At 48.1% G+C, this 15715-nt stretch overlaps 1 protein-coding gene and 2 non-coding genes across 7 annotated transcripts in view; 1 reads left to right on the forward strand and 2 right to left on the reverse strand.

Annotated features, from left to right (window-relative positions):
- The window catches only part of MPZL1 (myelin protein zero like 1), a 32541-nt gene extending 22045 nt beyond the window's left edge, over positions 1–10496 (reverse strand). For all 5 annotated transcript variants that reach the window (XM_066340867.1, XM_066340863.1, XM_066340866.1 and 2 more), the window contains exon 1: positions 10386–10496. In XM_066340867.1, coding sequence (XP_066196964.1) covers positions 10386–10494 — 109 coding nt within the window. In that variant the 5' untranslated portion in view covers positions 10495–10496. The remainder of the gene's footprint in view (positions 1–10385) is intronic.
- A 4217-nt stretch (positions 10497–14713) lies between these two features.
- On the forward strand, positions 14714–14785 carry TRNAP-AGG (transfer RNA proline (anticodon AGG)). The gene has a single exon. It is a non-coding gene; the product is annotated as a tRNA-Pro (tRNA).
- A 385-nt stretch (positions 14786–15170) lies between these two features.
- Positions 15171–15242, reverse strand: TRNAP-CGG (transfer RNA proline (anticodon CGG)). The gene has a single exon. It is a non-coding gene; the product is annotated as a tRNA-Pro (tRNA).
- Positions 15243–15715: the final 473 nt, after the last annotated feature.

A 15715-nucleotide genomic window follows, 5' to 3' on the forward strand; every position in this document is an offset into this window, starting at 1 on the left:
TTGGCCTTCATTGTCGTGGTGTCCCTCTTGCTCTGGACAGATGGACAGCATCAGAGCAGTAAGTACTGCAGCTCCCGGGAACCAAGCTGCTCCAAGGGTCACACTAACAAGAGTGGGACATCACATTTGCAAGATCACTGCTTCCTTCCGTGAAGTGGAAATGACACCAAGCATCCATCCCTGTTTCAGTATGAGGAGACTCTTGTCCCCAGTCACATTATAGCATTGGTCTCATATAAAACTTTTCAAATCCAAATTGTAGCATCACCTCCTAAATGCTGTCCCTCAGGCCTGGGAAGATCTGTTCAAAACCTGCAAAATCCTTTCACTTTCTTTGAGCCCTCCAAAGTGTGTGGTAACTGCATCTGTATGAATCCAACAGGGCCTAAGCTGCCAGTACCTGGAGATCAATGTCTTTTAAAGCTGAAGTCATCTTTTCCTACTTTTACTTTTACTCCCTGGTTGCTTATACTTGCCTCACAGTGATTAAAAAAAAATGGGCAAGAATTGTTTATATTCTATATTTTTTATGGAGAAATATGGTTGACCATTTGGTTTGGTAGCATATCACAAAGAAATCCTTCTGTGCACCAAAGTTTTACACTAACTAACACACAGATAATTAAAATTTCTTTGCAGACCACTGTTTCTACTGAGATCTTGGATACAATGAAAATGTTCTGTTAGTTAAGACTGTGAAAATAAAACCAAAATAAACTCAATTCCCCTGCATTCAACTCAATTTGATCACTAGGACACTTAACAAACCAAGAAAGCAAACAGCTAACACTGTAATCACAGGCATCTTATTTCCACCAGCACTAACACAGCCCACATGGAAACTTTCATCAGATTGCTAAATACTAGAGGCTCAGGGCTGCTACAGTTCCCAACATACACCAGAGAAAGTGTTACTCCCCTCCTCTTGAAATGGCTAATCATCAGGTTATTAATTAATAACTTGCTTTGCTTATCTTAAAGACACGTGGTAATACAGCCGTGTATACAATTTATAAATGAAGTTACTTATGGCTTAAAGGTCTTGACTAATGACAGAAAATTTAGTGTTCAATATCTTCACTCTGGTCTCCCCAGCAGCCCAGAAGTTTCATTAGAAAGGAGGATGTGTTTTTTTTCTAATGGTTAAGGGTTGTAAGTCACAAAAACAATATACACTTGAGAATCGGTGCTTTCATTAACAAATACTCTTACTCAATGTCAAGTGTCTTGCGAAACATCTCCTGTTGACAGCATTCTCAACTACAGTTCCATGACATTTAGTTCTTTCCCCCACAAAGCAGTTGCTCTGTACAATCAGCATGAAAAAACAGCAGCCAGATCCCTACAAAACATCCCACAAAGGCAGAACAAAGTTACGGTCCCCAACTGCAACTACAGGCACTTATGTCCCCAGAGACCATTTCTTCACTGTGGATAAAACACCTGATGGAGAAACCTCACCCTTCCTGCCTTAATAGACAGTAGACATGCCAAAATCGTTCCTCTAAAACTGCAAGAGAGCTGTTAAAGCACCCAGATGCTGGGCAGAATTTCCACACAAAGAATTCCTCCACATCATTTAGCCTTCACAGAAAAGTAGAACCCACACCAGCAGTCCCACCCAGGAGCAAAGCATGGTGTACTTCATAAGGACACCACCACCCAAGTATGAAAAAGCCACATGTGTCCAGCCCCCCTGTCACCACGACCTTGATGTCTGCACTCCAGGCATTTACACAGGACACAAAGCAACACCAGCTACAGAAATGATGACTAAACAGAGTCACATCAACCAATCTTGACATCTAAGTTTCAAAGCAACAAAAAGTAAATTCCATTGCCTTGAAGGAGGACAGAAGAGTTTAATTTCACTCTCAAATGCCAATTCACCAGAACAGCTTTTAGCTGCTGCCACAGCATCTCCCCAGGTTGCCAATCTTGTCAAGTAACCCAGGCTGCTGGAGGAAAGAGAGCTTCCTGTCTCCAGTAACACAGGCGGTCCTGCAGCACCCTGCGGCTCCAGGAATCAGCAAGCACAGCTGTGACACCAGCCCATGAACACCTACCACCTCCTGCCACCATGCTGCTGCAAGCCTTCACTCCCCAGGCAGAGACAAGCATCTGCTAATGCAACATTCACTTTCTCCTGGCCTCTGCACGTTCAGCTAAGCTCTGCCTGACTCAACAATGAGGGGGGAAATAGCATCTTGTCACCCCAAGCGAAAGGAAAGCAGTTTCATTGAGAAGTCTTGAGCAGGCTGTGGCTAAGCTGTCAAAGCAGACAATAACATCCATGTATCTCAGCACTCCGTACACCTACTCCGACAGGACTTCAAAATAAGTCTCCAGAGTCAACAAACTTTGGTACCTCCTTCTCCTCCCACACTGCAGGGTCAGTTTTTGGCATGTTCTCCTCCATATGATGCAGAGCTGCTCATTGCTCTGCCAAGGAGCAGCAAAAGAACCTACACTGAGATTTACTTCCAAAGCCCATGCTTTAACCAGAAATGAAGAATAAGCATGAGAAACAGAAAAAATGCTTGAGCTCCCTTGCCAGACAGGCCACAAATTTCTTGTTCAGTCCTGAGGAAATAATTTCACTGCTATGTCACTCTCTCAACTCTCTCATCTCATAAAACAGAGATGCTTGTAAAGGTGATGAGACTACAGACAAGTAAGCAGTGTAGCTGTACAGCTTCATGCTCCTATTACAGCATCAGTCATATGTCAGGTTTGGGCAGATACTCAGTCCTGAGGCAAGTAACTTCTAGTTACTTCTAGTACTTTTCCCTGGGGATCACAAAGCAACACTTCCCTGCCTAAGCTGCAGGCTGGAACACTGATCTGCAGCTCAGGTACTTTCCAAACCCCACATCACATTTTTCTGCTCAACAGCCCTGAAGTGGTTTTCCTTCCATGCCCAAGTAAGTTTGCAAGTGTTCAAATCCAGGTAAACAGTTCTTGTTGACAAAGCCAAACCAAAAGAGTGGAGAACCCAAAGGGGCCAAGTTAAGTAAAGCTGCTCTAAGTGCAAAGGGTAACTGGAACAGCTTGTGGTAAATGTAATGGATAAATTCGTCTATCAAAGATTTGGTCTATTAAAAAGCTACTCCAGGGCATCTCTGAGATTCCAAGACCTGTGGTGCAAGCTGTAAAACCACAACATTTGCAACAGAAATGACATGGCTGGACTGGAGATGGCCCATTCATCAATGATGGGCCTCCACTTCACAGCTGCTCCACAACTGATATCAATCTTGATGGGGGATCCGGAGAATGATCAAATCAACACCCCAAAGACGAGATCCGGGAAGACTCCGGAATCCTCTTTTCATACTTATGGGGAATCCCTTTCAAGACCTCGCTTAGAAATAAAGAAATACATGAATATTTGGACTCTCAATGGACTTAGCCTCAGGACAAATAAACTCTTTAAAAACCGCGCACCGGAGACTCAGTGGTGTGCGGCTGAGGTTGCATGGTACCGTTGTTACTGTCACTCTGCCCACCCAGCATTCGATCGATGTTGTCCGAATTTATTGTGGCTTTTTAATTTTTTTTTGTTTGTGCGTTTTTGTTTTTGTTTTTGTTTTTTAATTTGCTAAATAAATTCTGTTATTTTGAATTGGCTTCTTATCATTTATAACAAGCTGATGGCAGCTGTATCTACCTCTAATCTTGCAATACTAACAGTCACTAACAAACACAGCACATTATTTTCTGGGCACAAGGAAAGAGGCCAGAACATGGGAGATTACAGAAAGGCAGAAAAGACAGAAAAGTCTCCTTGAAATACACCAGGTTTTTCCCACAAATAGGGAATCAAGATCTTAACTAAAGATCTGAGAGAAGCTGGGTAGACATCTCAACACATGGCAGAGAGAATAAAAAAAGCATCTCACCATCACAAGCATTTCCTAAAATTGCTATAGCAATCCACTAAAACTGTCACAACTACTAAGGAAATGAGAGTATTAAGGATCAGAAGTTGTAGACAAAAAACCACAACCAAACAACAGCAAAACTCAAACTCATGGAGTGGACAGTAGGGACTGACATACTGCTGGCTGGAACAAAGCTTCCCTCCAGGCTTTCTTCTTTTTTTGGTTATTAATACTATCTCAAGTGAAACTATGTTAAAAATACCAGCCATGTTGCCAACTGTTGATGGCATGCAACATCTTTTTGACAAAAATCTATCAATAGCATCATGGGAACTACCAATTTCCAAAACAAACTAGGCAGTAGAATTTAGGATGTAGGTACACAAATTTCATGAGATATAGTGCAAAGCCTACATATCAGACATAGGAAGCTGCTTTTTCTGACCCTTTTACAGTAATCAATCCACAAAGCTGCAACCAACTCAGTCTATACACAACACAAAATATCTGCAAAAGCTGTACTTTGAACCATCCAATGTTTTAGGAGCATTCCATGAACAGTCACTCCCACCTGTCGTCATTCCTGAACCAGAAACATGTCCATCTCTTGCCAAGTATTGGTATTTTCACCAGCCTGAAAGGAGAGCACAGGATTTTTTCCTGTATACAGAGAGACACGAATTAAACCCTGTTAAATAAAATCCTACCACTTAACAGAGCAAGAAGATAGATGACATTGATTCATCCAAATGATCACCCTCCTCAGGGTATTCATGCAGCCAATCTGTTCTGGTGTGACTAGAGACTTATTTCAGCAGCTCAAGCAAATCCAAAGCCCTTGGAGGACCAGATTCCTTACTGATCTGAGGACTGCTGAACACCTGAGCCAGCTCTGGCACCAAGCTTACAGCAGCTCACACTCACTTGCTAACTGAATTGCTGAGCAAACTCATAACCAGCTATAACCTGCAGCAGCACAACCACAAAACAAAAAGGAAAAGCCCATGCTAAATATTTCAAAGCATTGTTCCACAAGAATTCATCAGTGGCAGAGCCAATTTAAATAGGTCACATGCACGCTCAGAACGAGCTGAATCTGATCAGGAACCAATCTGTGTTCAAAACAGCCCTTTCACCATTGTTTTCTTTCAGAAGAGACCAACACCCTAGCCCAGTATAGTGTTTTGTCAACTGAGGAGGGTTAGGAAGCACCAAGTAGGAGCTGATTCGGCTGGTTTTTCTCAGTAACACTTCTTTTGTGAAGAATTTATGGCCTTTCTTGTAGCACAACATCACTTTTCCACTTCACACGTGTGGTGATTTCTAGAGCCATCCCTTGGACTGGAGCAGCACCTCCCATCAAGCAAGATCCTGGAAGACCTCGATCTGAACACTTCAAGACACAGAAACCAGTCAGATTTCAAAACTCCTGCTGCACATACAGCTTTAGGGAATTTATTACCAAGAGGTGGAGCCCTGTTCACAACCTTTCACTTGCACACATCACAAAAACAAGCTACTGAATAACAGGTGGCTTGCAGCCAACTCTAAACGCCTCCAGCAATGGTCATTTCACCCAGCTGGAGATGACCTGCCCTGATTTACCTCCATCTCATGAACTGAAAGTGCCACCAACCACTGACAACTGCTGTACTACCCAGAGTTTAACTCTCCCTTAAGGATCAGAATCTCAATCTGATTTGAAACACGGAAGGTACAAATCAGTGTCTCAGGGCAAGTTCCCTTCGTGCCCCTTAACACAATGCGCGCAAAGCATCAGTAAATGTACCTCAAAGCATCTTTTCCTGCAGGGCTGGAGGAAGGAGAGTTCACAAGAACAACCACAGCTTTCTGGCTTTCCTGATGCACTTTAAGCCAAAACCTAGCAGCAGCAGCGAGTGGAAAGTGCCAGCTCAACAGATACAGGAAAATGCAGGAGCTGAAAGGCACAGCAGCCAAAGGGAACAATATACAAGGAGTGTGGGCTAACCCCAGCAGGCAGCTCAGCCCTGCACAGCCCCTTGCTCACACCCCCGGTGTGATCAGGGAGAGAACTGGAAGTGTAGAAGTGAAAAAACTCAAGGGTGAAGATTAAACATAGGGAAAGCACAAGCCATCACCCCACTGCTTCCATCAGCAGGCAGGTGCTCACCATCTCCAGGAAAGCAGGGCTCTGTCAGGCCTAACAGTGACTTGGAAGACAAATGCTGTAATTCCAAACTGCCCCTTTTCCTCCTTCTTTTCCCAGCTTTTATTGCTGACCATGACTTCTGTGGTGCCCTCCCAACTCCTCATGCACCCCTAGCCCACCTGCTGTCAGGGAGGGGTGACGAACAAAAAAGGCCTCGAGGTGTGTAAGTCAATGCAAAACATTGTCATCGAGGCTCTCTTCACCCCAAGTCCAAAATTTAGCACCATCCAAGCTATTAACTCTGTCCCAGATGAGTACCAATACCTTTATTTAGTATAAACATTTTCGATTTTTTTTTTTTTTAAAAAGCTTATTCCGAACAAGTAACAGAACGACCCTTAAAAGAGATTGGGAGGAAAACTTTCAACTTGCTCAGCAAAAAATACTGATGTTAACCCTGCCTTAGGATGCATTGCCACATCTTCTGTGCTATGGGTACTGCTTACTGTAAACCCTAATCTGAGTAAATACTTGCTTTTCCACATGACTGCTGTTAGAGATAACAGTGAATCACTGCAGTTAGAGTTCCCAAAGCCTCTTTGCTGGCAGTAAAGCCAGTTCAGAACTTCTTGTCCTCTCCTGGCACAGCCTTCTCTTACACAAGCTATTCACATCCTCTCCATTGTGCTAATCATTTCTTGTGGGGTTCCACTAACCCAGACCACTAAAGTAATACAGACAAACAAACCACACACAGCATTAAAAAAAAAAAAAAAAAAAAAAAAGGGACAAAAGGATATATGCCATAAGGACATAAATGTTTTCACACACAGTGCTTCCAGCTTTCTGATGTATTCCTAGGATATCCTGAGTTAGTATTCAATAGTTCAAAAATGTATTTTCTTGCATACAAGGCTGTTTATTTTGTTAATTACATGCAGGTGGTAGAAAGAGTAATACATGATCAAACCACATCACATCATACCCACACTTGGAGAACTCCCACTACGTGTAAGTGCTAATAACAGCTAATAACAAGCTTTGGATAGATGACCTGATGATGATCTATATGGCACTTCTCCAGAAAAACAGTAAGTCTTTAGAAACTACTCAGACTAAAATCTTTCAAGACAAACAGTACAAGTCGTCTGCCTCATGATACTAGGTTTCATTTTTCGGTCTTCCATCTCAACTCTGTAAGGGATATCCAGCACTACTCAGGACAAGATGGGTCCACAGACAGGCAGTGGAATTTCTGTTTAATACAATCAATTTTAATTCAGATAACAAGCAACACAGCCATGCATGCTATTACTTACACAAGAAGCATCTGGCCATTTCACCTCATTTTATCACCAAAACATTAAGGTACAGACTTTTCAATGCATTCAAGAATTTCTTGCTGCTGCTGCAAGCAAGGTGAGCTGAGAGTTTATCCAGCTTTTGCCTTTGCAGAACCCACTGAGCAGGGCAGGCAAGGCAGTTTCCCTACCTGCAGCATCAGTGGGCTGAGTTTGAAAGGACTAACAGCTTCTGACGGGGCTGACTACAGGAATTCTGACTAAACCTGGCACAAGCATGAAGTGAGCACTGCAACCCTGACTTACACTGTTATTTTCAGGAAACATTTCAAGCAGCAACTGAAATGGGCTGGTGAGCTCAAAGCATCAACAGGCACTTGAGTTATTTAACATCTCAATACTCTGCTTGTTACTGACCCATGTGTATGTGCCCACGTGCACTGGTAAAAGGGGTAGCAGGAGAAAATAAATCTCAAAAGAGATCACGCTGTGTTGGTACCCAAAAGAATAATAAAAATAAAAAATCATCATTATTCTTTCCAGCAATATCTAGACATTTTTTGAGACTATCAGGAGTAATCAAGCACCACTCCCATGTCAAACACAGGCAGGATACCACTTTAAGTCATAATTACATGGCTTACAAATGCACAATAGCAAAATAATCCATTTTCTTGATACTCTTGGCTGGTTGTTCCAGACTCACTCATGCACACAAGAGATTATACCTAGATTAACTACTTATGCTACAAAACATCTCCAGAATCACAGACAGCACATTTGACAACGGTCCTTCATTCTCACAAGTAAATGAAGCAATGGGGCTTTCAGATGACTGAGCATAAAGAAGCAAGATGAACTCCTAACCCACACATGCAGAGGCACACATGAAAATAAGCCTAGACCTGTGTTATCCGTGCTTAGATGTGAGGCAACAGGGCTTGGCAGAGCAGGCTGTGGTGTTCAGTGGGCCTGCACAGCACCCTAAGCAATCTTTCTGTCTCACTGCAGGTTACTGGAGCAGACCTGCCACGGAGCATATGAGAGGCAGAAGAGCAGGCACAAGGCACAGCAGCCACGTGTGCAGCACACCACCCAGCCCCACCACACATCTGAGCGAGGGAGCAGCTACAGCCCTCTGCAAACACCACTCTGCCCTTGCCAAAAAAGGCAGGGCTTGATTTCTGAACCTCTTGTGAAGGCCAAATCCAGCATGAGGAAAGGGAATGGGAAGAGAGTCCTTAAAAAAACATCAGGAGCCTGAATGACACAGGCAAAAATAAATGCTCTGCACTGACTATCCAGGACTCCTCAGCACCCCAAACTCAGGAGAAGGTCATCTTTTCCTTCTCATCACCAAACTCCTTTGGATATGCAAAAGGGGTGAAAAAGCTGCACTCTGATCACTTATTTCCATCCAGAGATGTAAACCTTGCTTTTCAAGCAAACAGGAGGATGAAGGATGTGCAATGAGAGTAGAAGCCAACATGAGAATAAGCTCAGACCTTCTACAATGATCTACTACTCCCACCTACCCACAGCAGTACTGTAGCTGTACCTTTTGTTGTGGTCAGGGGAAATATGCCTCCTTCTTCTCTTGTCTCCATATGTGTTTCTAAAGATCTCAGTTTTACAGTAATATATGCATATTTCACATCTACCTACTTAATCCTAAATACTAGGTCTACCTCTGAAGATACACAGGAAGCCTTAGCAATCTCTACTTCTTTATTGCAAAACAGAGTCATCTTAAACAAACGCAAACAGTGCTCTTCGGGAATAGATTTAGGAAGAGAAATAATAATAGGAATTAGATATTAGGAAGAAGTTCTTTGCTGTGAGGGTAGGGAAGCTCTGGAACAGGCTGATCAGGGAACCTGTGGATGCTCCATCCCTGGAAGTGCTCAAGGTCAGGCTGGATGGGGCTCTGAGCAATCTGATCTAGTGGAGGATGTCTCTGCCCATGGCAGTGGGATTGGAAAAAGATTACCTTTAAGATTTGCTCCAACTCAAACTATTCTAAAATTCTATGAAATAAATTCTAAGTTCCTTACCACTCGGCACAGTTTCTTACTAAACCTCTTCCTAGACAGACATAACAGTTTTACAGTTTTCCAGACTTATGAACTGAGGAGGCATCAGGCTTCTTAATGTCTCCTACTGAAGTGCGTTGCAAAGTTTTACCCATTAAGCAAGTACCCCAACCCAAAATGTCCATCACAGGTGTATACACAGTGGATATTCCCTCACTGTCCGTGCTCAGCATCTACACACAGGGAGGTGGTGTGGGAAATGTGTGTAACTTTTCGAGTCCAAGCGATGTGTGGAACCTTCTGCCCTCTGAGAACACAAGCCACAGAGGGGTTAAGCATCACTCTTGCCATTCCTACCGCTCCACAGCCTTGTGCTCCTCACTGGAAATATTCCAGAACCATCTGGACGCAATCCCGTGCCATGTGCTCTGGGATGACCTGCCCGAGCAGGGAGGTTGGACCAGATGACCCCACTGTGGTCCCTTCCAACCTGACCCGTTCTGCGGTTCTGCACTCACTCTCCACCTATACGAGTCATAAGCGCATCATCTCACTGCCACAACTCGCCCTCCACCCAAATACTTCACCACTGACCGAACCAAGTCATCCACCACAACCCCAGCGTCCCCACTCCTCGGTCACCCCGTGGCTCTCCCGACAGACGCCACCCGCGTCCCCGGCGCGAAGAGCCCCCGGGGTGCTCGGTCCCAGCCCGGGCTCGATGATCTCGGGCATCTTTCCCGAGCTAATGGATTCTGTGGAACCGGCGCTGACACGGGGCGGCCGCGCATCACTGCCCTGGCACCGCGGCGCCCCCCGCCCTGCCCACGGCGGCTCCCGGGGGCTTTGTCCCCGGCACACCGACCCTTCCCCCGGCGGGCACGGGGGTCCTCGGCCGCCGCCAGCCCGGCTCCAAACCGGGCGGGCAGCGAGCGGCAGAGCCGTGCCGAGCGCAGCCCGCGGAACCGCCCTCCGCCCCGGGAGCTGCGTTAAAGGGCCGAACCGGCGGGCAGCCCTCCCTCGGTCCTTGACTCACCGGCGGTGAGGGCGGCGGCGATCAGCAGCCACGCCGCGCAGGGCCGCCCCGCGCTGCCTCCGCCCGCCGCCATCTTCCAGCCGCCGCCACCTCCCCGCGGCGCCCTCATTGTCCGCCCCCGGCCCCCGCGGGCCCGCCCCCCGCCCCCTGCCCCGCCCGCCCATTGGCAGCCGCTGCTGTCGATCACACACACCCCCCGCGCCGCGCTCGCCCCGCCCGTGCCCTGCCCCGCTGCTCCATGGCGATTGGACAAAGGAGCCATCAGTCAAGTTCCAGTGACCTACGGGCGCGGAGAACGTGCTGTCCTGCCCCCCCGCCGGGAGCTGGCGCCCCCCCGCGGCCGCCCGGCGGTGCTGCGGGGGGCGCGGGCGCTGCGGGGCCGCTCCCGGCCGGTGCATCCCGGGGGCACCGAAACGCTGAATCACGGAATCGCCGACTCACTCAGGCTGGGGAAGACCTGTGAGATCAGCGAGCCCAACCTATGACCCAACACCAGCATGCCGACTTCAACACGACACTGCCACGTCCCGCCTTTCCTTAAACGTCCGGCACTTCCCTGGGTAGCCCATCCCAATGTCTCATCACCCTTGCTGTGAAGAAATTCCCCCGAATGCCCAACCTGGTGCAGCTTGAGGCCATGTCCTCCTTGTCCTGTGGCTGGTTCCCTGGGAGAAGAGGCCAAATCCCACCTGGCTCCTTTCAGATGGTTGTAGAGAGTAATAAGGTCATCTCTGAGCCTCCTTTTCTCCAGGCTGAACAGCCCCAGCTCCCTCAGCCGCTCCTCACAGAGCTCTGGCGCTGTCTGACATTTACCCTGCAGTGCAGAAAGCTTATCCAAGTGCCTTTGGAGGCACGGTACCAACCATTCCAGCTACCACGGCACCCGTCTGGACAATCACTGACGGTCACAAAACTGACAGTCACTCCAGTGGAGTTGCGTTTCCTCTAGTCAAGACCACCACAGGAGCTGTGGGGTGACTGTGGTCCATAAGGACCACAGCGGTTTAACCTCTGTGGTGTGGTGTCCGAGCACTCTCAGCTATGGAAGTCTGCTGTGCATCACTCGGCCTAGTTTCCAACAGGGAAGTGACAGCAGGAGCAGATCCCGGCGCTCATTTATTGCCCCAACCCCTCTGCCAGCCTCGAGTTTTCCCGGGGGCACGTTACGGCACGGGTTTGTCCCAAGGGAGGCGGGAGAGCGCTGCTGCGAGCCCTGAGCACAGACAGTGGTGGTTCCTCCTGCCTCCACAGAAATCCTGCCTGCTGCTCCCTGTTAGCTCAGGGAGCCTGTTTCAGCGTGCACTGCCTGTAAGCACAATCACCTTTTGCCTTTCGTCTGAAAATACCTGCTTGGAATTTCCCTTAGCTGGCTGACTGGACTCCCAGCTGCTACACCCCCCCTGAGACCAAGCTTTCATCCTTCCCTCTTCCTCCTCGCTTCTGAGAACCTCTCTGTTGTGCCGTGTTTTCCCAACCATGCATTTTAAAGAAGTTGCACAAGCTGAGTCATATCTCAAGGCGATTGCTCACTGCATGCCTGAGCCTCCAGAAACCTGAGGGTGCTCTGCTCCTGCCCAGTGCTCCCTGGAAGCTGGTCCTCGCCCAGATCCCTGTGCCGCCAGTTCCTCTGCCATTCTCTGGACGCCTCGTCACATCTGCGGGTGAGAGAGGCCACAGGAAAGGCCACCGTGTGCCTGCAGAGCAGGGCTGTGACAAAGCAAGCCTGCAAAAACACAGGCAGATTATTTTCTTTCCAGCTGTGATGCCAGACACCACCTTACAGTTCTCATGGGATTTAAAATGTAACAGCTTATGCATCCATTATTTATACCCTAAGGGGAAGCTCTGAAGCACATTCCTCATCTAACTGTTGTACATGTTTTCCAGAAACCCAGCCTAGCAGAAATCCAGGGCACCTCTTGGGAATTAATATCAACAACACAGACAACTCTTAGTATTACAGGGAAATATCACCTCATTTGGTTGGCACCTCATTTGACTTCCCTTGTGGGTGGGTCTTTAGCTAATTCGTCAATACTCCTGCTTTCCAAATGGAGCAGAAACTGATAGGCAGTGATAAGACTTTCATTCCCAGCCCTTTTTCATCAAAATCTCCTCAGAGCTCTTCCTTTCCACAGAAACTCCACCCAGCCTTACAGCTCTCCTGGGTGGCTGGAAGTGCTCTTACCAGCATGGAAGCATCTCAGTACCCAGAGCTCACCATTTACCTCCAGGTCCTTCAGTACTGCACAGTTTAAAATTGTTCAGGCCTCTGAAGAGGCCAAGCTTCACCATTCTGCGTATTTTTGCAAGATAATAAACCTAAAATAATAATAATAATTTTTTAAAATTGCATTTTTCTTATTCTCAAATTGACTGTCCTTCACAGAGCTCACACATTCCGTTTTTGTGTACTATACCTGGTTTGGCCACACAGAGCCCTTACCTACACTCTCCCTTCCCTGACAGAGCTGAGATCACAGAGCCACAGGAACAGCCCCGACTTCCCTGTTTGCTGGGTAGTACTACAGATGTTCAGTACAGAGAACACCTGGGACAATATCTGGTCTACTGACAGCAGAACATTCTTTATCCAGACAGATATGATCAAATTATTCTCTTCTGCTACTTTCAGAGAGGAAAGGGGGTGCTGGGACAACTTAGTTTGTCCCAATGAACATATATTGCATCATCTTCCTTCTTGCTGTGTATGTTAGAAATTCAGACCTTCGTTATCTTTGTTATCCTTTGTTTTGGAGAGGTCTCTAGCAGCTTGTCACAGGGAGCAAGCAGGATTTTGGTGTTTAAAAAAAAAAAAAAGAGGTAATAGCTTCTAGGAGGAGAAGAAAATATATTTAGACTGATTTTACATTTTAATGGTTTTGATTGTTTTCTCTTTAGCCTGCATCTCTGTACGTCCTAGAGGAATTGTATAGTATACAGTGTTTAGTGGGCAAAGATATGCACTCCTGCAAAAAATATCACACCAAACATGCTCATTTTGAATTAGTAATAGAAGAACATGAGAGAAAAAGGGAACCCAGGCTCTATTTGTACAAGAAAGCATTGTGTGTCCCTTATAGCAATATTTTTTCTTCTGCAAGTTGGGAGAAACTGTGACTAGCAGATAATGCCACATTCATGTTTATTTTAATAAATAGAAATGCAGGGTTTTTTCAAAACTGAAGAGCTGGCAGCAGCACAGTAATTGCATGCAGACTTTGAAGAGTTTGGGAACTATTTTTTCACAGTCAGTGTTGTTGAGGCTGGAAGGGACCTCTGGAGATCACCCAGCCCAACCCATCTGCCAAGGCAGCGTCACCTTGAGCAGGTTACACAAGGAAACGTCCAGGTGGGATTTAAATGTCTCCAGAGAGGGAGACTCCATGACCTCCCTGGGCAGCTGTTCAGTGCTCTGGCCCATTAGCACAAAGCTCCTCCTCATGTTGAGTGGAACTTTTTGTGATTTAGTTTGTGGCCACTGCTCCTCTCCCTGGCACTGGGCACTGCTGATAAGAGCCTGGCACCATCCTCTGGCCACCCACCTTTATGGTATTTATCCATACTGACGGATGCCCTCTCCGTCTTGTCTCCCATAACTTGGCTTTTTCATAATCTGATTGAGAAGAATGTCTTGGATCACCCACTATGCAAGGATAAGTGTTCTCAGGAAAACTTAGGATGGAAAAGGATGGGAATGATGAGCTATTCCAGTGGTGAATGGAAGCTAAGGAACAAGTTCAGTCAAGGGTCTTCCTGATAATCTTGATAAATAAGAAAGCACATAAAATGGAAGCAATTTGTCTTCCTGTCTCTCTCTCTCTCCTACCTTTCCCTCAGCAACTTGGAATACATTGGACTATAGGCAAAATTAGAGACTGTAACTGTAGAGAGGCAAAAGCCAAGGTAACACTGACCTCTACCACGACCAACATCAGCGTTCCAGGACTCTATTTAAGCGGGTCTGCAAGAAATCATCATCTGTAACTTAGGAAAGTAAGGTTGCCTCTAGTCTGCTGTGGTACAGTTTGAAATTACGAAAATAAACCACGAATCTTCCCCTCACCGCGCTGGGGCTTGTGGCCTGGCTGCCGCAGTCCATGACAAGCCGCGTACGAGCAACTTTCTCACCCATAGGGAGATAGGGCTGCCGCCGTGCCCGTCAGGAACGCGGGGAGCCCCGGCAGCCGGGCGGGAGCGCCAGTGCCCCCTCAGGACCGGGGAGCACAGAAATCGGGAAATCGGGCCGGGCCGGGGCTGTCCCGGGCCGGGGCCCGCGGCGCCACCGGAGCGCTCCTCTGAAGGAGAAGGGGAACTCATTTCATGGCGGCTCGTTGGTCTAGGGGTATGATTCTCGCTTAGGGTGCGAGAGGTCCCGGGTTCAAATCCCGGACGAGCCCAGCTTTTTTTTTTTTTTATTATTTTCTTCCATCTCCGCAGCAGCGGCGGCTCCCGCACACAGGGAAAGGACAGAGACGGGACTGACAACGAGACCCACTCGTTCCGTTTTAGTGCAAAAAAAGCGTTAGGAACTCACCAAGAACCGCCCGCTCCTCTTCGTCTGGCACCGGGCGTCGCTACTCTCATTTTTCCCAGGCAGATTCCCGCCTTCCCCCTCACGGATCCAGCGGCGCGGGGCCGCTCCTCGCCCCTCCGCGCGGCCGAAGGTCTGCCCACCGTGCCGGCTTTGCCCTCGCTGGGGGAAGGCCTGAGGCCTGAGGCGCAAAAGCGCAGGAGGGCCCCGCGGCGGCAAAATGGGAAGCGCATCCGCGCCCCCTTCCCAGCGGGCTCGTCCGGGATTTGAACCCGGGACCTCTCGCACCCGAAGCGAGAATCATACCCCTAGACCAACGAGCCGCTCTGTAGGTGCTTTCCCAGCTCAGCACTTCAGTGTCGTCCCGCCTCCTCCGGACCCGGCCGCTCCATACGCGCGCGTGTGTGTGTGTGTGGGTCTGCCTTTGCCGAATCCCCCAGCGGCTCTGCCCAGCGCTCCGGAACACATCACTCCTCTCCCGAACTGCGGGGACTGCGGCCATTTCTCCCTGCTCTCCTTCTCCGTCTCCTATCCCAGGATAATCCCTGACATCGCCCTTCCCCCGACCCTACGGCTCCGCTCGTTAGCCATGGCTCCGCGTCCCCGCGGGGGAAGCAACGGTACCCGCGGCGCTCCGCGGCCTTTCCCCCGCGCCGGCTTCGCTTCCGCGCTCATCCGAGGGGCGCAGGAACAACCCAGCTTTCCCATGACCCCTTCCCCTCCCATTCCCACTCCCGCTCCGCGCGCGGTGGCGCTGGAAGCCGGGCGAGCTCGTTCCCACGGGACGGGGAGGCGG

The sequence above is a fragment of the Sylvia atricapilla genome, chromosome 2 (assembly GCF_009819655.1).
Source record: "Sylvia atricapilla isolate bSylAtr1 chromosome 2, bSylAtr1.pri, whole genome shotgun sequence".
NCBI classification, from domain to species: domain Eukaryota; kingdom Metazoa; phylum Chordata; class Aves; order Passeriformes; family Sylviidae; genus Sylvia; species Sylvia atricapilla.